The 22662-nt window shown below is 33.3% G+C and overlaps 1 protein-coding gene across 3 annotated transcripts in view; it reads left to right on the top strand.

The window, feature by feature from the left end:
• Positions 1–22662, top strand: part of Ncam2 (neural cell adhesion molecule 2) — a 409037-nt gene that overhangs the window by 320261 nt on the left and 66114 nt on the right. For all 3 annotated transcript variants that reach the window (XM_034514690.2, XM_034514691.2, XM_076943095.1), the window contains exon 12: positions 890–1063. In XM_034514690.2, coding sequence (XP_034370581.1) covers positions 890–1063 — 174 coding nt within the window. The remainder of the gene's footprint in view (positions 1–889; positions 1064–22662) is intronic.

Below are 22662 nucleotides of genomic sequence, written 5' to 3' on the forward strand. Positions count from 1 at the left end.
ATTGCTAAAAACCATTTATCTTAATTTTTATTGAAAGTAATCCTAGGTTTCTGTAATATTTCTGTCAAGTAATAACCTATATTATAAAAGCCTAATTTTCTATATTTTGCAAATTCTGCATGCAGTACTTAAGGTTGAACCAGACCTTGTACACATGAGATCAGTCCTTAATTCAAACATTCTTCCTAATTTCCATTTGTGTTAAGATCTCACTAACTTCTCAGGTTGATTTTATAACTTCATTTAGCAAAAAGAAGTGCTGTTTCTCAGCTCCCCAAAAAGTGAGAGAATGGGCCTTAATTCTTGGCTCAAGTTAATCATATAATTGTTGTAATAAGTAAAATGTTTTACAATATATATTTATGATAATGCTTGAATTTATCATTCTTCCAATTTAATGCACTTCTTTATGTATGTGTTTTTGTGTTTATCTGTTTCTATAAAATGTATGTACATGCACGCACACAATCATAGTCAAGTAATGCTCTTTATCTTTCTCTCTCTCACACACACACACACATATGCCCACACAAGCACACAGAGTAAGCAAAGGAGGGGGAGGGACAGAGAGGGACAGAGAGAGGGAGAGAAAAAGAGAGATTTATTTGCATTCACTTCAATCGAATACATTTTACAGAAAATGTAGAACCAAATATTGTTAATAGCAATTGATTTTCCCATGGATATTTTGTTTTATATTGAAAAGACATTTATTCAATCACTGTGCAAGGTTTGTAATTAAAACACATTAAGGATTAGTTTATTTCTCAATAAGTAACTCATTTCTGATTCAAACATATTAATTAATATTTCACTTAATTTCTAATTTTTGTAGCAAAATAATTTTTAGTAGTATCCACCCTCACTGTCCAGGTTGTTTCCTCCATAGATGTTCCCTCTAGTCCCCATGGAGTGAAGATTATAGAGCTGTCACAGACCACAGCCAAGATCTCCTTCAATAAACCTGACTCCCATGGAGGTGTACCTATTCATCACTATCAAGTGGATGTCAAAGAAGTGGCATCAGAAACCTGGAAAATAGTACGCTCCCATGGAGTTCAAAGTGAGTTATTTATTTCAATATATAGTGAGTAATAAGTCTGATATTGATGTACCTATATGATTAACTTCTTATTTTTCTTCATTTTTTTCTTTTCTTGCAGTGTGTTTGGGAAATCATAGCCACTTTCTTATTTTACTTAAGAATAACTTTAACATAGAGCTGAAATTATTCCTCTTTTACTTTTCAGAGAGTGAAGTTTTGTTTTAAAGTTTGGGTATCAAACACACAAGTGTCTATATGCCGGGTTGGGTACCTTTCATTGTACTACATTTGCAGTTATTGAAGTCATCTACTTTAATAGGAATAGATAAATTGATTCCCTACAGAAATTTTAAGATAAAGTTCAATTGTATCTCTTCATGAAAAGACAGTTGCAGAAATGATACATGTGGAAAGTGAATTCTCTGACATGTGCCCTTATTTTTATTTTCATAAAAAGGTATGAATGAGATATCACAAAACAGCTAAATGACCTCTGTACTTATCAAACTATCTATACAAATTTATAAACCTATTAAGTTTGTTTCTTTTTGTGATTTAAAAATGCATGTTACAATAATATAAGTTTTTATCTCAAGTTGAGCAATTAAAAGCATTGTCATTATAGTACATGCTATCATTGGAATTAATAAATTACCTGTGAATATGCAGGTTAGATTATGAACCTGTAACCAAAATATAAAAGATTGTGAATATCAATATTCTCTACTTTCCTCTGTCAGACTCGACATTTTTGAAGTGTACAAGTATAATGACTGGAGTATTCTGAAAAGACAAGTGGAAACATAACAGCACAGGAGAAAAATGAAATTGTGCATATATCATGCCCAAATAGTTTCAATTTCTATATTAATGACATTGTGATATTTTACAATAAAAATACCAAAATCCTGCAATGAATTAGACAGTGATCATTTACTTTACACTTTGTATAATGGTACAAATAGGCTTCTTTAATTTTGTTAAGGTATTAGCTTGCTTATTCAAGAAAACTGAAAACTCCACAGTATTTCTCCAATTAGGAGCTTACTACGAATTCTATACTTGTGTTCCCACCTCTAAATGGAAGGATGCTTAAGGTCTGATAGCAGCATAGCTCATGCCCATTTCAGGGAGCAGTTCTTGCTACTGCCATTGTTTAAAGCTGATAGATAAAACTTTTTAATCGCTTGGCTATTGGGGGAACTCTTTATTGTTTATAAATCACAAAGATCTCATCAAAATGTTTGTCTTGTTTGTTTGTTTGTTTGTTTGTTTGTTTAGATCCCCATTATCCAGTTGCCATTACATAGATAAAGGTAGAGCATATAGATATTCTCTGAACCCCGGCCATTAACAGATTACAAAGACTGTCCAGGGAATAGTTGGACAATTGGACAATTGGTTAGCTTCAGCCAAGTATGCAGTGAAGTTTCTTGCAGTGTCCAGGACAGATAACTTATACAGTCGTTTTGTTTTCTTTTTCCTTCATGATTCACTCAGATCCAATTTTCTATAGGAAGACCATGACTACTCATGCATTTTTGTGAGCCTATGAGAGTCCATAGTCTTTTCAACAGGACAAACTGAGGCCTCTGGTTGGAAGTCTACTTTGGTAGATAACATTAGATCATTTTTGCTCTCTGCAGACTCTAATTCAAAAGTTTCAATTTTGAACTAATTTCATTGATTGTAAAATACTGTTGGAATTTAAATTTTTCTTAATGTGTGGTTGAATCTGTGATAAACAATTATGTAGCACTTAGCTTCATTTATATTCATCTAATTAATCTTCCTTTGGCAATCACAGAGGAGTTAAACAGGCTTACCAGGGCTTAGGCATAAATATAACTAAATATAGATAGACAACAGACTTCCTCATCTTCCCTTAATTTTCACTGTCCTTGAGCTTTCTAACTTTCTCCATTGTAAAATATTTTGGTCTAAGAAATAATTTAATAACAATACAAATCCTTGGCAGTGTTCAATTAAAGTTCCTGGCATTTCATTTGTCCCTCCTTGTCAGTTTATTCATTTATTTATCACTGTATGTTGACACACTCCTTTTCTTTGTTTTTAAACTGATATTACATATTATTCATATCTTTATCTAAGTTACTAACTTCATGCTTCATAATTAAAACAGCTCTTGTTATATGTTACTCTTGTGTAGGAGGAACATATTGCCACACATTTATTTTCCTGCTACTAGCTTCCAGTGTTAAATATATCACTATGTATCAGCTGAGTCAGCATATGATCCTAGGTTTAGCATACAGTGGAAATATAACCACTGTCATCCCTCCAGTATTTATCTGGAACAAGCTCAAGCAAACTATTGAAATAACAATCAACGAATTTTCAAAATATATTGACTTGTAAACAAATTGTGTGTAAATATTGTGACCTTTTTTTAAACAACGTATTTTTGTGTTCCAAATGTTTCTAAATAATTAGAGTGGGGCTTTACCACATGGAATTTGCCATGTGCACTGGTGTCAGCCTTGTTTAGCTCATGTTTGAGTGGTCATATTTATTGTTGCTTTATTTACAATGGGTGAGAAATGGAATCAGCTAAGTGTACAACACACAAGAAGTATATAATTAAATGTGATGCATACACATTATAATATGATATTTGGCTGTAATGAGCAATGAAATCATGAAACTTGCAGGCAAATGGGTAGAACTAGACAGGGAAAATTTGTAAAATTTCAAAATAATGAACTTCTGGAAACATCTATTTTCGCTTCACATTTTGGATCATGTTCACTGTCCTATGTTAGCAGTTTCCTGAGAAGATATGAATGGGAAACAAGTTAGTTTTATGGAGCATTAAAGGTATAAAAATTTGAATATCTTTTTCACATTTATTCTATATGATAGATGCAGATAACATCCTTAAATAAACCCTTTTAGAAGTTTTATGTCATTTGTTTGTTTTTTTTTAAAGATTTATTTATTTTTTTATTTATATGAGTATACTGCAGCTATCTTCAGACACACCAGAAGACGGCATTTGATCTTATTACAGACGGTTGTGAGCCACAATGTGGTTGCTGGGAATTGAAATCAGGACCTCTGGCAGAGCAGTCAGTGCTTTTAACCTCTAAGCCTGCTCTCTAACCCATGTCATTTGTTTTTAAAGTCACTTTTTACCTATGCAACATTTGTTGTCTGAGGAATGGAAGGGATGTTTCAATTTTGTATCTTTGGTATTTTGATATGCCACATTGGTTGATCTAGACCTGTCATATATAAGAAGATAAATGGGGTCAGGTATAGTAACAGGTACAAATATTAATGCACTAGGAAAAGCTAAAGTTATTTATATAGTTAATGTTTGTTCGACTTAACAAGTAGTATTTTCATCCTAAAACAGAGTAAACATTTGCTGCAACTAAAGGAAAGTTTCAACTTAGTTCTTCCATTTATCCCTAAGTATATGACAGAATTTGCTTCCTTCAGTTGGGTTCTTGGAATAAAAAATCTTGTTAATCACAATGTCCAAATATCATTAACTAGTAATATCTTAGACATAGATAGAGAGAAAGAACCTCAATAATGCCATTTGACAAGGCTACATGCATTTCTAGGAATAATCAGATATACAGAAGGGGAATGTGATGATTGTCAGGGGAGTGGCAAACATGAATTGGAAAGACTCGTCAGAGAATACCATTTTAATTACGCAAACTATTTATGTTTTAGGATCTATTGGTAGCATGAATTAGTGCTCAACAACATTAAATTGCATATTGAATAATTATAGAGGAAGTAGATCTAATATTACCTACAGGGGAAGCATGAAGAAAAAACTAGGCTAATGATCCATAGTTTGATATTCTGGTGTTGACTTCACGGGTACAAACTTATCTAAAAATTCATCAGTCACATATGGATTAATATGAAATTTAACTAAATTTTAGCATATGATTTGTTTTTGTTTCCTTTTACACTTGTACATCATACCTTGCAAATTATAACACCTATAAAAATTATAAGTGTACTAATTGTGTAGGAACCCAACTTTCTTCTCATTATCTCTTATTTTTCTAAATAACTTAATTATACATTAAATTATAAACTATATTTATAAGGATCTTGGTACATTATTTATATGTTTCTTATACATTTGTGTTTATTTCCTCAAAAGAAAATTAGCTAAGTTAATGAGAAATTATCTACTTATCATAGGTTCATATAAAATAATTAAATTAATAGAATGCCCCAGTATGTTGGTACACACCTACTATTTCCTCACTCAGACTCTAAGTACTCCTCCCTTCTCTCTCCATCTCTTATTCTCTCAGTCTATCTCTTGTCTCTCTCTCTCTCTCTCTCTCTCTCTCTCTCTCTCTCTCTCTCTCTCTCTCTCTCTCTCTCTCTCCTTCCTTTCTCTGCTTTCCTTGTCCTTTCTAAACTCCAACTAAGTTTAGATCATATTGGCTAGTTCTCTCTTGTTCTTAACTATGTGTTGTAGAAAAGTATCTTAATGTGCATTTTATGGTACAGTATAGGCACGTAACCTAAACAGTTCTTTTTAGGTTACTGAGAGCCCCATTTACTGAAATAGATGAAGTTATTCCATAAGAACATCTATAGATGTCATCCTCCCCTAGCTGAAAATTACAGTGACACCATTATAAGTTACAGTACAACATGTTTATCCTGCAGAGTTCCTTTAAATGCATTTGTTTATACTTTCTCAGATCAACCTGAATTTCATTTTTTAAAGTATACAATTTCACTTGTACATAAACAATTTAAAAGAATCAGTGTTTAGAGTTGTCTCTAAACATATACAAATTTACAACTCATAATGTTCTTTAAAATTCATTACAGGAATATTTTATGTGATTACACTATTTCTAACATAAATGTGCCTGAAGGAAAAAGCTAGCCTTTTAAAAACATCTATATTTCATATAGTAAAGGAGAAATTGACTATAAAGTTCTTCTGTCTGTGTTAAATGCAAGTGTAATAAACTCTTATGTACTGCAAGTGAAGGAGTGAAATGTAATCCACAGTAATTCCCTATTTTCAGGGAAAGATTTTGTTCTAATTTGCATGTTACAGAAGGCTTTCTCCTCATAAAATTCAAAACAAGAATATTTGGAACTTTTTATTGTGCCCATGATTTTGAAAAGGAAACTAAGTTTAATTTTCATGAGAGGGTGTATGTGTGTGTGTTTAAGTATATATGTGAACACATTTAAAAATAGTAAATTTATACCACATTGGTATACATATCCAGATACTAACATAGGAGGAAAATAGTGAAATGATTTCATGAACAATTTTTCAGCTGTAAAAAATAATCTCACAAATTTTAAGGTGATGACCCAAACTTATACTAATTCTATGTAGAGCTTGGTCTCCTATACAAGGTGATATAGCATATTAAATAACTTTCTGCATTTCAGCAAAGTTCACGACTTTTCCTGTATTTATATAATTTTATTAATTATAAGAGCACTTTGAAGAAATGATGCTAATTATTGTAGATATGACATCTGTGATTGATGAGAAATTGGGAATATGTTATGAATACTTTGTGGAAATTTAATCCACAGGAAGTTGTGCAAGTCCATAGCTTCATAGCTCTCTGAACTGGAAATAAAAGAGCTTAACACTCATTTTTAGAGTCTGTGGACTCTTTAAAATTCTTCTAAAATATAGCATAAATCTACTATGAAAAATTTAATGCCATGACTAATCTCTGTGAGTGGATCATATCTATTACTTTGATAGTTCATTTTTTGTTAGCACACTCAAAATCCATCTTTACTATATATCCTATATATTAAAATTTTGTGTGATAACCAGCATTTCCACTCTTTGATAATTATAGTCATGATTATTTATGATTTTTGTATTATAGCAAATGCAAACCGTGAAAGTTTAAGGAAAATAAAATGCTTTCACTGTACAGTTATAGATTATATTGAAATTCCAGTACCTTCTTTCTGTACAGTCACCATACAGAATATTCATATGCACTTTTGACATTCATGATGAGAAATGTTTTCAGAAATGATGCTTTTCATACTTTTGCTTGGTTCCCCCATCCCATCTTTTAAAAAACATAGAATGTGTAGTGTAGGGAATAGTTACAAGTAAGCATTAGAAATATTCTCTAAAAGGTCAGGGTTGGTTTATTTGAGCATCATCAGCAGGTTGAGATAACTGAGTACAGGAAACTGTAATGAGTTAAAGACACACCATATCATGAGTGGCTTATGAATAAGTTATGACTGTGACTACTTTTCCTTCATTAGTGGAGGAGCCATTTATGTAACTATTTCGCCTCACTCTTGTCAATGAGGGGTTCCTTATGTTTTCTTAAAAAGGCAGTAGTTTATTTATTATAAACACTAGTTCAAATGGCAAAAAGTTTAAATAATCACATATCAATACATAACTGAATATTTCACTGAATGCATATATGTGCATGTGTGATAATTTGTGATATGTTTGTATGTGTGTATCCATGGAAATGAGTGCTTTCTTTGATTTAAAATATTAACTTCTGCCTAATATCATTAAATCTGTGGTTATATGTCCCATGCAAACCAGTCTAATAATCCTGACTAATTTTACATTATTCTTTCTCACATGTATATTTTAAATAAACTTTTCAAATATAGTTCTGTATGAGGTGTACTTCATTTAGGCTTTTGACATTTTCTATTATACTTTACAGTAAACTTTTGCATCCATATTTTTTCAGATGTTCTCACTTTTGTTCATGAAGGCATTAATAACCTTGCTCCTTCTTTTTTGAGAATCCATGGATCATTGAATTCTACATTATCTCAGATTAATGAATCAGTTATCTGTGTACAGTTTGTTTATTTTAAAACAAAATTTTATTAGATATTAACATTTTCAGGGACATACTGAGTTACCACTATTCTCTTTTAAATTTATTTTCTATTGGATATTTTATTTACATTTCAGATTCCATCCCCCTTCCCCATTTCCCCTCCCTAGAAAACCCCTATCGCATGCCCCCTTTTCATTTTTGCTTTTATATAATTTTTTAAATGTTAATCAAAGGCTTTATAAGTTTGGTAATGCTCAATCAGAAGTGTCACCCAATACCCAACCTAGATATATCAACTATCTTTGGTGGAGACACGTGAACATCTGCCTCCATGACCCCCTTCTCTCTCTCTCTCTCTCTCTCTCTCTCTCTCTCTCTCTCTCTCTCTCTCTCTCTCTTTCTCTCTCTTATCACCTAGCTTCTCCTCTCCTTCTTCTCCTCCTCTCCTTACTCCTTCTCTTCCTCTCAGTACTCCTCCCACCTTAGCTCCTCCTACATATCACCCTTCCTGCTAAAATAAAACTTTTCTCAAAATACAGTTAGAGCATAATTATACCAATTTATACCAGTGAGGTACAAGATAGTCCTAATACCCAGTCCATCATTTTGTTGACTAACCAGAACCTCTGTCATCTCTCCTAACTAAAACACTTAGTTCTGAACCTAGCTTTTTTCCTGGCTTTAGAATGGATGTCAGCTGAAAACCATCCACTCAAAACTTTTCTTTCAAAATAAATAGCCAGGATTGGCTATGAGACTACAAGTTTTCAATCCTGTCAGAAATCCAGAATGACTGACTTAACTGAAATTATGGGAAGCACAAAACATAGCTTCTAAAAGTTGAATAAAGATTCAGAATACATGTTTCACTTTTCCTTAAGATTAGCCTTTAGTGTTCCTGTGACTCTTTCCTACTCTCCAGACCAAAAGAGAATCTGTGTCCATTTCATGAACCATTTGCTGCAACTCGTTTAAGTTTGCCTGGCATTGGAGAAAAAATAGAAATGTTTGTGCCAGCAAACCAAACCTTCCTTGTTTTAAAAACATGGACTCATGAAAGGGAATTTGATAGTTTATGGTAGGATACAATAGTGAGTATATTCTATGATGTTGCTTCAACTTGAGTGTACTGGAAGAGTTTTTCTTCCCCCAAATTAATTAATGTTTAAGAAAGAAATTAAATCCAGCAATTTTGATGTGGACTTAGGGCATGTGTTTTCATGTGTGACTTCCCTTGTATACCATCTATACAGAGGCATTTATTCTATGTTCCATATCTTCATCTTCCTAGGATAAGTAGTTATTTCTCATAGTTCTACAAATATTTATTTTATTTTTCTCAAATTTAAGTATAACCCTGAATGGCTACCTATGTTCGTTTTATGTTTTAGTTTAGCAGTGTTTTTACTTCATAGCTATAATTTTCAGATAGTTGTATTTCATCCCTGAAAATAAATATGAAGTGAACACTTATACACCAAGGACACACACCATTACTTATGTTTAAACAGATATGCAATAGCCTGTATATACAGGGATTTAGTCCTTATTTAAAGTACTGAGAGTTCATGAGCTTATTTTTACTATAATTTGAGTGTAGAACGAGGAAGAAATAGTTATGTTTAAATGATGCTATAGAAATAGGGTTGCAACAAAGTGCCAACAGTATTGTGCATTTATAGGTGCTAAGCTTCTTCCCTTTCATCTTATGATGCCCCAAGTAATCCACATAAGCGATACATTTTCAGCCAACATGTCTCTTGCATATTGTCACTTCAGTTCAATAAGCTAAATAAACCTGTGGTTTTTTTTGTTTTTTTTTTTTATATTTTTTTTATTAGATCTTTCATTTACACTTCAGATGCCATCCCCTTTCCCCATTCCCTCCCTTAGAAAACCCCTATCCCATGCCCCCTTTTCCTTTTTGCATTCATACATTTTTTAAAAAAAATGTTAATCATAGACTTTATAAGTTTGGTATTGTTCAATCAGAGGTGTAACCCACTACCCAACCTAGATATATCTACTATCTTTGACTGGTGGAGATTCATGAACATCTGCTTCCCTGTCTCCCCCCTCTATCTCTCTTTCATCACCTAGCTTCTCCTCTCCTTCTTCTTCTCCTCTTCTTACTCCTTTTCTTCCTCTCAGTACTCCTCCCACCTTAGCTCCTCCTACACATCACCCTTCCTGTTAAAAGGAAACTTTTCTCTCAAAATACAATTAGAGCATAATTATGCCAATTTGTACCAGTGAGGTACAAGATAGTCCTAATACCCAGTCCATCCTTTTGTTGACCTACCAGCACCTCTGTCATCTCTCCTAACTAAAACATTTAGTTCTGAACCTGGCTTTAGGATGAATGTCAGCTGACGACCATACACTCAGATCTTTTCTCTCAAGGTAAATAGCTATAAGTTTTCAATCCCGTCAGAAATCCAGAATGACTGAGTTGACTATAACTGTGGGAAGCACAAAGCATAGCTTCTAAAACTTAGCCAATATATAGAGACCTCTGAACACCTGGACACTCGCTCTACTTCAAAATGTTGGAGCATCTGTTCTTCTGCCTTCTGGCCCAGGGTCATCTGACAGACCTTAGTGCTGCAGAATTATTAAGGGCTGATTACTCTGTCTAGGCAGATATAATCAGTCGACTATTCTGCAAGTGTGTCCTTTTCTGGACAGTAATTTGTCTGTAGAAGGAAAGTGGCAATTCTTGCCTAGTGGCTGTCTCACCACAACTGGAGTAACTCCAAGGATAGAGATAGAAAGAGCAATTTTCAAATTCATTTGGAATAACAAAAACCTAGGATAGCGAGAACTATTCTCAACAATAAAAGAACCTCTGGGGGAAACCTGTGTTTTAAATTAGTTTAGTTAATTAATAATACAGCATGCTTTACATCTTTCTTCACATATATATGCATGTATAGAATTCCATGTATATGCATGTATGTAAATACAAATTAATAATACAACATGCTTTACATCAATCTTTACATGTGTATGTATGTAAATAAGCACAAATGACTGTATAATTATGTTACTTGAAATAATCTTTACATATTTGTTTATTACTAACCAGTAATTTGAAGATACGTTTTATGTCTAGTTACTTTTTATTTTGTGGGTGCTACAAATATTGAAACTTTATATTTAACGGTTATAAACAGAAAATTAGCTTAATGTATTCTAATATTTAATATGTTAAATGTGTACATTATTGTGATATGCAATATGCAGGTACATGGGAGAAAGAAACAGTGTTTACATATTAATTAGGCTGTTACAATTTCACAGAGTGAGGTCAGGACAAAGATCATAATGAGGTGAGTGGCCCCTCAAACCACATGGAAATCTTTCATGGTCTGAGTCCTAATCTAGACCATGTAGGTTAGGGGGATGTGATCAAAGTGTAGAGTTGAGTGATGTAAGAACAGTGTATCGCCAACATCTACATTCCATTTGGTCCTGCAGAACACAAGTGATTTATGGACAATTTTTAATATCACAGAAAGACTTTGGGAAACTCCTAAAAAATAATCATCTTAACCTAGTGTGACCTTTGTAAAACAAATACATAGTTTATTATGTAACTTACACATATCTCCCTTCTCTCAACTGGTTTTCATTACTTTGAGAGTCAAAATATTGAGTTTGGTTTTCTTCAAAATCTTTGAAATGGTATTTAGAATATTAGTGTTATTTATTTATTTTTTCCTTCATATTTTTTCTCTCATAGTTCTGCTCTTCTTTTTTCTTTCTTTCTTTCTTTCTTTCTAGTCAGAACATTTGAATTAAAGTTTTTATTTTATTTATCTTTATCAACTTGTGATAATTTATTTGTTACTATTAATTACTCTTATTTTGACCAGAACCAGAAGTATGTTCTCTCTTGAGAGAAGAGTGGACCCAGAAGTATGTTTTATCCCCTGGAGAGGAACCTAAGTCTTTTGACAATCTGTTACTTGCAATTTGTGTGGTTTCGTTAATTCACCTATGCAAATATTTAGCATATTCTGTAGCCTCCTGCTTGGTTTGAATATACTGTTTTTTTCTTTAGAGTGATATGTCAGCATTTATGTTGTAGGACACATGTACTATCAAGAGACTGGATTTTGGGTACCTTGGTCCTGGGCTTTTTATCCAGTTTATCCAAGGGCTTTCTGACACCATATTGTTGGACATCATTTTTTCTAGAGAGTGAAAAATTTGCAGATTCTGTGAGCTCCTTTAGTCCTCAATTACTGAGGTATCTGTCATAAATAGGTCAATCTATCAATCTCCTTCTCTCTCTCTCTCTCTCTCTCTCTCTCTCTCTCTCTCTTTCTCTCTCCTTCCTTATTTCTTTTTATCAAGCAATAACAAAATTGATAACACTGTGATTGACATCCATGAAGTATCTGTGAATATCCTTATGATTCCTCTCTTCAGATTTTCTTGCTTTTTTACAGGTGTATCCCTAACACAAAAGACACAATATTGTGATATAGATCAAGACCTTGTTTCACTAGAAAATTGTTGCTTGTCATTGCCTCCAGATTTGAGCCACACATCCCTTCCTCTTTTACCCAGAGCATCTGCATCTGCTTCTGTGGCTGTGTGCGTGTCATAGAAAATACAAAATATGCATTAATTGTCTACTTAAATTTTTTTTCATAACTGGTGGCTGGAAAGAAGATGAAAACTTCATTTTTGATATAGATACATAGAAGAATAAATGATTTTATTGAAAATAAAATAAAAGTATTAAAAAGATCTCAAACATATTTATTAAATAAATAAATGAAATATATTTATTTTGTATTAAATATGGGAATTTCATACAATATATTTTTTCACTACATACAACCCCAACTCTTTCCCAACTCCTCAGATACACTCCACCTCTTATCTCCCACCTTTGAATCTTCCTTTTATTTTAATTGTTTTATATTTTATAAATCATCAACTTTACATTTGCTGTGTATATATTTCAGAGTGTAGGAACATCTACTAGAAGTATGATTTAACTTCCTGCAAACATCCCTTTATAGAAAAATGACTTACCATCCCTGAAGCTATCAGCTATGAATACCTCCTTGATATAGAGTGAAAGTTCATGAAGTTCTTCCCACTTCATGCAAAATGATGATTTGTGCTGGTCTTAGACGGGTATCCAGATTATTGTCACCATATTATCAGTTTATGACTGTGGTTGTCTCTCCTGTGTCTAGAAACTACTTTTTTCCTCATGTCCTCTCATATGTCTGACTCATATAGTCCGTCTGCCTCTTTTTCATGGTGGTGAGCCTTAAGGAGGGGTATGATATAGCTGCCCAATTTCTGGCTAAGAAATCCCCAATCACATATTCTCTGCACATTGAACAGTTTTGAGTTGCTACAGTATCCACCACCTACTCTGCAAGGAAGCTCCACTACTGAGCTCCAAAAGCTGCATTAATGAGTAGAGTAGAGATAGATTTGGAGGTCAGTTTGTAAGTCCATTTAACAGAACAATTGTGAATTTACCTCTGGGGACTATGAGCTCCCAATCATGTGTTCTTGACCAGATTTTCAGTACTGGACATGCTTCTTCCTCTGGAGCCAAGCTTAGTAAAATAAAATAAAATGAGACAAAATGAATCTGTTGGTTTACCCTCATGTCATTCTTGAATTTATGAGGTTCTCCAATGATAATAATTAATATCACTTTGGTATTCCTTTTGAATTTTACAATGTATTATGAGATTAAAACATCATTGGTGGTGGCTAAGTTATAGAAATTTATTGTGATTTTATACAAATATATACATATGCATTCACAAAGATGCACACAGAGAAAACATGTTTCTGTTTTGCTTAATCACTAATTATTGAATGAAGGTAATATTTTATTGTACTAATGATCAGATACATCGAATCTGTGATGTAAAAAGTCAGTAAAAGTACAATGTTAGTGAATATTGGCATTATATTTGTTTGAGCCTAGCTTAGTTATATCCAAACACAAGGTAAATTCCACATCCATACTTTGCTCTATTCCCCTTGAGAGATGATTTGATTTTCTGAGAAGTTACTAACTCTTATACCTCTTTTAGATAGATCCAGCTAATGTATGTGAATATCTCCATGAAGCTCTTATATTATTTTGCTGTAAAATAATGTTTGGTTTGGCTGGAATCCAAGATTTCAGGAATGTTAGGCAGTGTCTAAGAATAATAATTTTCGGCTCTTAGTAAAACATCTCCGAATTTCTTGCTATTAGAAAAGATAAGACTGAACACCAAGTATGTGGGGAGGGGGTGAGAAATTTGAGGATGGGGAGGTGGAAGTGGGAAGGTAGGTGGGGGAACATCCTCATAGAAGCAGGAGAAGGGGGATGGGATAGCGGGTTCCTGGGTGGTCAGGAGAATGTGGTAAGGGGATAAAATCTGAAATGTAAATATAATATCCAAGAAAAAAAAGAAAAGAGTGTTGCCTATGAAAAATTTAAACATTGTGATCTTTGAGCCTAAAAAAAATTGGGTTTCCCATTAGATATGCTCAGTTTGGGGTTCTGCCCTTCTGCTCTTTAGATGCAGAGAGCTCTAAAACAGCAAAGGTTTCTGCAGGAAACACCTGTTCTATGGCAGTTCAGCAAACATCAAGTATTCAAATTTCTTAATAAATAGAAAATGAATAATGTAACAGAAACAGGTTGTACTTGCCCTTGTCATTAAGCAGGTGGTTAGTGCCGTTATTTGCATATTCATAGGCTTGATACACATTTTCCTTTTCTAGATATAGGGGAAATTAGCACACATTTGCCTTTGGATACCAATTAGTATTAGTAATTTATTCTCCTTTGCATTCTATTAAGCTCCACTAAACACAAGTGAATTTCATGAGGGAGAATTTGATGCTTTTTATGTCTGTATTATAAATTGGTACAACAAATTAGATTGCATGATTTCTTCCCCAAACTCCACATAATCTTTCACTCAATCATTGTCTTTTTAAAATGAACCTGTTTGCCATTAGAGAGAAGAAAAACTTTCAGCAACACAACGTCATCAAAATGCCTCAACCGAAAATTATCATAAACAGGATTATTTCATTACTTCTTGTATTCTGTAATCTAATCTCTGCATCCATTAGACTGTGATTTGCAGACCATAATTCTCTGAGCATAAAAGACTAAGCTTTGGTTGTTCTCCATAAACTTCATAAGCGTTGCAGTTTTAGTAAAGTCGAGTAATTTCAGTTTCTATGAATGCTCATCTAGAAATAGCTGATTCATGTAGAAGTTTGTTTATAACATGTTTCTCCTTGATTTATTATTTCAATATAATATTTACTGTTGTATATTCATTATATATAACAAGGGTTTTTATAAGAACATTATTATAGAAGTATATTATGTACTTTGGCATTATTCACTCTCTTGACTTCCTGTGCTGTACTAACTTCTCCTCTGTTATTCTTGTCTATTCCTCCAAGCACTACAATATCATTTTCACCTTCCATGTGTGTGCATATGTGTGTGTGCTGCATTTGTGTTTATGTTTCTCTCTGTGTGTGTCTATTTGTGTTCATCTGTGTGTATACTTCTTTGTGCATATGTGTGTTTTTGTATTTGTTTGTATGTGTTTGTTGAGTATGATATATATATGTATATACATATATATATACATATGTATATACTAGATTGACAGAAGCCCATGTTCTGCTAAGTTCATAGCTTATAAGAGGTTTTTACCTATTAGCTCAAGATGTTAGTTCAGATAATGAGTAGAATAAAGAATGGATGTTCTGCAAAGCTAAACCTATCCTGGCTCTTATCTCTCCACAACACATAATTTCCAATCAGTCTATCTTGTTATGTCTAGAAAAACTTTCATGACCCCTAGGAAAGGTTTACTATAAATGAATCATATAGGACTGAGAACTCTACTACTTAGACCAATGCTTTACCATGAAGCTACTCACTGTGTGTCATGTCAGTGAGTTCTATATTGTAGTCTTTAGCCTCTTATGTACATGCATATAAGAATAATTTGTCATCCCCACATCAATTTCCTTTCCATTCCTCTTTTTTCCATTGTTGCATTGTAATCATTGTGTCTTCACACTCTGTGCATCTAGGAGTGGACAAAGTGGACATCCTTGCTGACTCATGATTTAAGTGGAAATGCTTACTATCCCAGTACTTTCTGTGATGTTGTCTATATACTTATTTGTTATGTTCTCTATTGTGTTGAGACATGTTTCTCTTATTTCTAATTATTTTTATGTATCTTGAAGAAAGAATGTTGGACATTGGAAACAACCTTTCTGAAACTATTGATAAGATCATGTGATTTCTGCCATTGAGTCTACAGATATATGCTGTTGAATCACGTTTGAATCTCTAAAATTTGCATCGTGTTTGCAGCTACCCAACTTGATCTTTAGGAATGAAATTTTTGATGTGTTGTAAAATTCAATTTACAACTATTTATTGAGAATATGGACTATCTTAATCTTTGTGACATTTGTCTGGTTTTGACAGGTTATTACTAGATTTATAATATGAAATAGATTGGTGTATCTCCTCTCATTTCTTTTAGATGAAATTTAGAGGAGCTTTACAGTTTGTTCTTCTTTAAAACTCTACTTGTTTTTAACAATGACCACCTCTAAGCTTGGATATTTCACACGTGGGCAAAACATTTTATAGCTTTTTTAATCTCATTGATTGTTATGAGTCTGTTTTTATAGTTTATACCTTTTGTTTACATATGTAGAATTTCTTTCAGTTTCTCATGTTTCCCTGTGTATTCAAATTCAATTTTCAGTGTATCATACTGATTTTCTGAATATAGTTGATATCTGTTTTAATGTCTTCATTTTTATCTCTAATTTCATTGTTCATTATTCTTTCTTCACCTTAGATAAACATTTCTGTCTTAATCAGATCTGATGTTTCAAAGAAACATTTCTTCTTTTTCACTGGTTCTTTGTTCTTTTCATTCCAATATAATAAGCTGTTTTCATGCTTTTTATTATTTTTTTTTCTACAAATTTTACTTTGGCTTACTGTTGTTAATTGATGTCATATTTTGACTACCTGAGTTACATTACCATTTATTCACTTCAGACATCTTCTTTTAACATAGTGATTTACAACTATCAATGTACATCTTACTGCTGCTTTCAACTTATCCCTCTGGGTTCTGTTATGCGAAGGTTTAATTAAATTTCAATCTTAGAAATTTATAATTTTCCCATTTGTCATTCACTAATATGTTGGTCATTGTTTATACTTATGCATGAGCACAGGGTAAAAAACTTAGGGAAGTTGATATTGTGTTCATTTAGCAAATTAACACTCATTAGTTCCCCTCTGGTACCTACTTGCTCCTGAGTCACACATTATTGAACAGATTTACTAGGCATGTGTTTCTTCCTTTGGAGTGGATTATACATTCAATAAGAATGCACTTGATTGCCTTCACTATTGTAAGTTTCAGCATTCACAGGTGGGCCAGACTGTTGATGACCCCTCCCCAGAAGCTAGTGCTTTCTAGTACAGTGAAAGCTAGCTGGTAGGGAGGAAGGAATCAGAAAAGTTTCTGTTTCAGTTCCTTAGGTTCTGTAACCACCATATGCAGGATCTTCAGCAATATGGTCTTACCATTCATTTTTAATAGGACAGCAGAAGTAGTGGTCACAGCATATATTGAAAGGGGGCTGTTGGGATCTTACACTGTTATAGATTTAACCCACACCTGGCTCTGGAATTCTTATTGGGTAACTCTTCGCTTAGTGGCAGTACATTATCCATCCATGTAGGGTGTTAGGGTCCAAGAATCACCAGAGAATCATACTTCAGACTCAAATAATATACAAAAGCAAAGAGCATTTACTTAGCTGAGTAACCTGTATTCAGGGGTCTCCCCATTCAGGAATGGAGACACCTAGTGGGCTCACAGGCCCAGCTTTTATTGTCAGCAGAATTCCAGGGAGGGCTATGTGTCCTTTTACCTTGATTGGCGAGCTCTATCTCTAGGGGTCTGAGAAATTCTATAATTGGTTGAACTCTGGAGAACTCACAGTGGGCAGGGGCACTCATTCATTCTAGCTACCTATTTTTACTTCAGGCCAGATGACAAAGATGTTCACAGATTAGCGGCCCTCTGCTGCGGTTGGCTGATCACTGGCTCTTAGATCTGATTTCCCATTTTTAGGAAACAGAAATGTATGCTTAGTCTCTTAAACTGTCAGTTTGTAGCCTGTCACGCAATCAGCCTGGTTCTGATCTTAGTCCCTTCAGGGGTCTGCTATTCAAATATTTTTATTTTGTTTTTAGACTTATAAAGCTGTAGGTTTCCATATTTTTCTTCATATTCTTAATTTTGGTATTCTTGCTTTTGAATACCTCCTCTTCTACTTTCCTCTTTTCTAATCTTCCTCATACCTTCTTCTTGATTAGAAGATTTGAAGATTAGAGATTTGCTGCCCTTGATACTTTATGCCTAACACATTCTGATATCTCACCTTTCTTAAGGTCTCCCTATCTGTTCACCCTTGAGAAGACTGTATTTTTAGCATTTATTCACATTCAAAGATAAACTCATTACTCTAAACATTTGTAGTTAAGACCCACATGAAGGAGACCATGTGATGTTTGCATTTCTGGAACTCATTTAAACAATTCACTCTTCATTTCAATTGTATCCATTTCTCACAATTTTTATCATCTCAATTTCAATGCTTACTGAAATTCCATGCTGTACATATATCAAATAGTCACTATTTATTCATCCACTGGTCAGCATCTAAGCTGGTTTCATGCCATATTTATTATCAATTGAGCACTGATATGTAGATGTCTCTTTTGTAAGGTATAGTCCTTTGTGTATATGAGAAGTAGAAATATAGCTGGATTATTCAGCAGTTATAACTTCAGCTTTCGAAGAACCTCTAGACTGATTTTTATATTGGCCAAATCAGTTTGCATCATTCAATCACAATGAATAAAGGTGTCTTTAAAATAAACTATTAAAAAATACAAAATAAAATATATCATTATGCAAAAAGAAATAAATAAATCTCTTCCTTGATTGGTGAGGAAGAACATGCCTTTAATCCTAGTACTTGGAAACCAGAGACAACTGAAACTTTTGACACAGTCTGAGGACAGCCTGGGCTACGTAGCTAGTTTTTCCAGATTGCAAGGGCTACATAGTGAGACCATGTCAACAAACAAACAAACAAAACAAACAAATATCAACAAGCTTTTCTTTCTTAGTTCTTAGAGACTATCACTTCCTTCCCATAGTCATCTCTTAAACTGAACTTTGTAAGTGGGATTACTGCCAGTTTATGTTCCTTGTTTTCTAGTCAAAACCTATTTGACTGGCACACAGTGTCATCTCAGAGCATTCTATCAGGTTAAAAAATTATCATCAATGGCAAAAACAAAACAAAAATCTCATCTTCAGCATGGATCATCCTTTATAAGTTTTTTCAGCCTTCAGAATGAATACTGAATGAATACTATGATGACTTAGATGCTGTTTCTGAATACACTGAGTGGATACAGACTTCATTGTCTGAATGGTTGCTATATTCTTACCCATAGTATTATTCACAGAGATAAATGAAGCTACCCCTATTTAACTCTTTGTTTCATTATATATTTGCCATTCTCTAGTGAGTTCCACATCATGTTAGCTCTTGTGAGTTGTTCTTGTAGCTCTGCTGTTCTCTGGGACTTGTGCTCAAGGTGGATTTCGATATAAACTGTGCAGTTTAAGATATGGTCTTACTTTACTTTCAACTCTCCTTGATGGAACAGCTTGATAGGAGGGTTTTAAACCCATTTCCTTTCTTGTAGAAACATAGTGCACTTGCATGATGAATTTCAATTTTCTCCAAGTTCAGATTTGACAACTTTATCTGTTGTTCAAAGCTTTATCTTTTAACACTTATTCTTCCCAATCACTATTCAGTTGGAAATGTAGAAACCAAGTGGATGTTATCACCACAGTCTTGGACATTCTACCTTCATCGTTAAGATGAAAAATAAGCTATATTCCTTCCTATTTTAACTGTGTCAAGATACAAAAGTATTCCAAAAAATTTCATGAGAGCTGTCATGAAGATAATTCTGAGATGTTCATGCTTCAGTGCATAGACCTTGCATCTAAAATCGATATTCTGCCTATTTTGGCTTTCATCTTTTTCCAAAGTGTTGGACATTCTAAATTAAAGTACTCACAAGTTTTTTTTTTTTTTTTAAGAAAATTGAGGGCACTATTTCTGAGCATAGAATCTTGTCTTGCTGTGTTCTCAAGCAGTCAGTATATAAGCACGATGTAACTTTTGATACTTTAATTATTTGCAAGTATAAATATCCTAGTGGTTTTTATCATCTTTGTGAACACAGCTTCAGTATATCTTATTTTCTTTTCATCTGCTCATAGTATTTACACAGATATGTATAAGTCCATATTAGAATTAAAAACTTCCAACTCTTCTTCATAAAAATTATTATATATGAAATAGGTAATTAACTTCTGGAAATGATAAGCTAAAATAAGTAGATTTTAATGACTTGTATAAACTTTCTAAATAAATTAGTAAAATAATCCATAAAACTGAGAAAGATTTTTTAAAAATATTAAAACACAAATAATTAATACAGGAAAATGCTATATATTGTACCTATATACTGATTCTGGTCATAATTACGCTTTAAAAATCTCAGAAAGTTCTGGTTTAGTATGGGGCACTGTAGAAAATATAAGAAGTATTTCTACCTTATAACTTTGAAATGTGACTCTGAATTTGAATGGCACATATGGAATTAGATGATTGATTTAATACTTAAAAGGGATAGAATAAATTTTTAAGAATTTCAGTTACCCATAAATGGTGGGTAAGTCTTTTTTATTCTCTGTGAGCTATAAGACTCAAACCTTTATCAATCAGATTTTCTGATCTGTCCTTGTCCAGAGTCTCCCATCTTTTCATTTGTCCTTTGATTATAACATGCTCCTGAAAAATTGTGGACAAAATGGGGAGCCCACGCACATTTAGTAGATAATTCTGAATCATATGGTCTCCTTTAAATCAGTATGTCTCTAAACAACATGAATGAATACAGAGAGGGAGGGTCCCCTATGAAAAGACGTGAAGAATGGCAAACAAAGAGAAAGATAAGAGAAGTTGGAGAAAGAGTTAAAGACAAAACAAAACACTATGTACAGGTATGAAATTATCAAAGACCAAATTTAATCAATGACAAATGAAAAAAAAATCACTGGTTTAAATCCATTTAAAAATGTATAGGAATTAACGACACCTGTCAGTATGGATTGTGTTGTTTACTCTAATGGGAGCTCAGAAACTCAATTAAAAGAAAGCTATTTTATATGCTAATAACTGAGTTAAATGTCTTTTATAGGTAACATTCATCTCAAAATCAATTAATCTCTTAAAGATAGTCCTTAAATCTTTGAAATTATTAGAAAAAACTTACTATAAATTCAAATTATATATTGCTCCTACAATTCTTCAAATTAAATCCCATTTTCTTGATGATGCAATTTATTTGGGCAATACGGGTATGACATTCACGAATAGTAATCAGACCTTATATAAAACAGTATGTAGTCCACACTACTTTCAGAGGATAATGATATTTAGTGCCTTGAGATTATACTCTCAATGGCAGGAGGAAATACTTTTGTTGTTTATAACTCAGTATATGCATATTGTTACTATCTTATAGTATGTATTGTTACTTATCTTATAGTATGTGTTTAAGAACCAGTCCTGAATACTAGTCCATTTCTTGCAAGAAAATGTAAATGTAACTTTTATTTACCAGCTGTGATTGTCTCAGAAGCTTACTGCTAATGAAGCTCATGATTTCTGGCTCTTCCTGATAGCTGGCTGGCTGATTTAATTCAGCTGTTCTGGTTTAAAACTCCTCTCCAAGCTGCCTGATTTAAACTGACTTCTTTCAGGTTCTTACTGAATTGTTGTGCTTATTTTAAAAAATGCCTCTGAATTCCTTGAACTGAACTACACTGACTGCATGAACTGAAAGAACTGTTTGACTTCAACAGACAAACTGTTTTGTGCTGCTCTCTTAAGTCCTCTCCCTTTCTTGTGCTGTTCTCTTGAGAGTTGGGCTTATCCTATCACTGACTCATTCTGCCAAATATTTCTCTGATTTATGACTTAGTCTGCCCCTAACATAGAAGTCACTTTCAAATAAGACTGCTTTTTTCAACAAACTAACATTACCTTCATTGTTCAGGATTAGTATGTGTTTAGGGTGTGTCTGTATTCCAGTCAGAAGTGATATTTGTGCAAATTCATATGGTCTGTGGACACATGAGTTTAGAAGTACCCTTGTATGTAGAGAACAATGAAAGGACATAAGAAGTAATCTCTGTCATATTCCATCTATTTTTTGAGACAAGGTCTCTCACTGAACTTGAAGCTCACTATTTTAATCTTGAAAATGAATAAATTCATTTGCAAAGAAAAAAATGTACTTTGAATACCCATAAGTAGAAATTCATAGAATGAATACCTTTGCCCTACCTCATTCTTGAAAATTAATCCACAGTTTGATTATAGTTGACATCAAGACCTTTATTAAGTACAAGGTTGCAGTAATGGATGGAAGTTATCTGAGTGGAATTTGAGAGATTATTATCTCAAATCCATAGAGAAGAGTTGACTCCTCTGCAAAGATGAAGTTGGAAGATGTCTATGAACCAGAAAGCAGGCTCTCATCAGAAAGTCGATATTTTGGTTGTCAGA

This window comes from Arvicanthis niloticus, chromosome 12 (genome assembly GCF_011762505.2).
Source record: "Arvicanthis niloticus isolate mArvNil1 chromosome 12, mArvNil1.pat.X, whole genome shotgun sequence".
Taxonomy (NCBI): Eukaryota; Metazoa; Chordata; class Mammalia; order Rodentia; family Muridae; genus Arvicanthis; species Arvicanthis niloticus.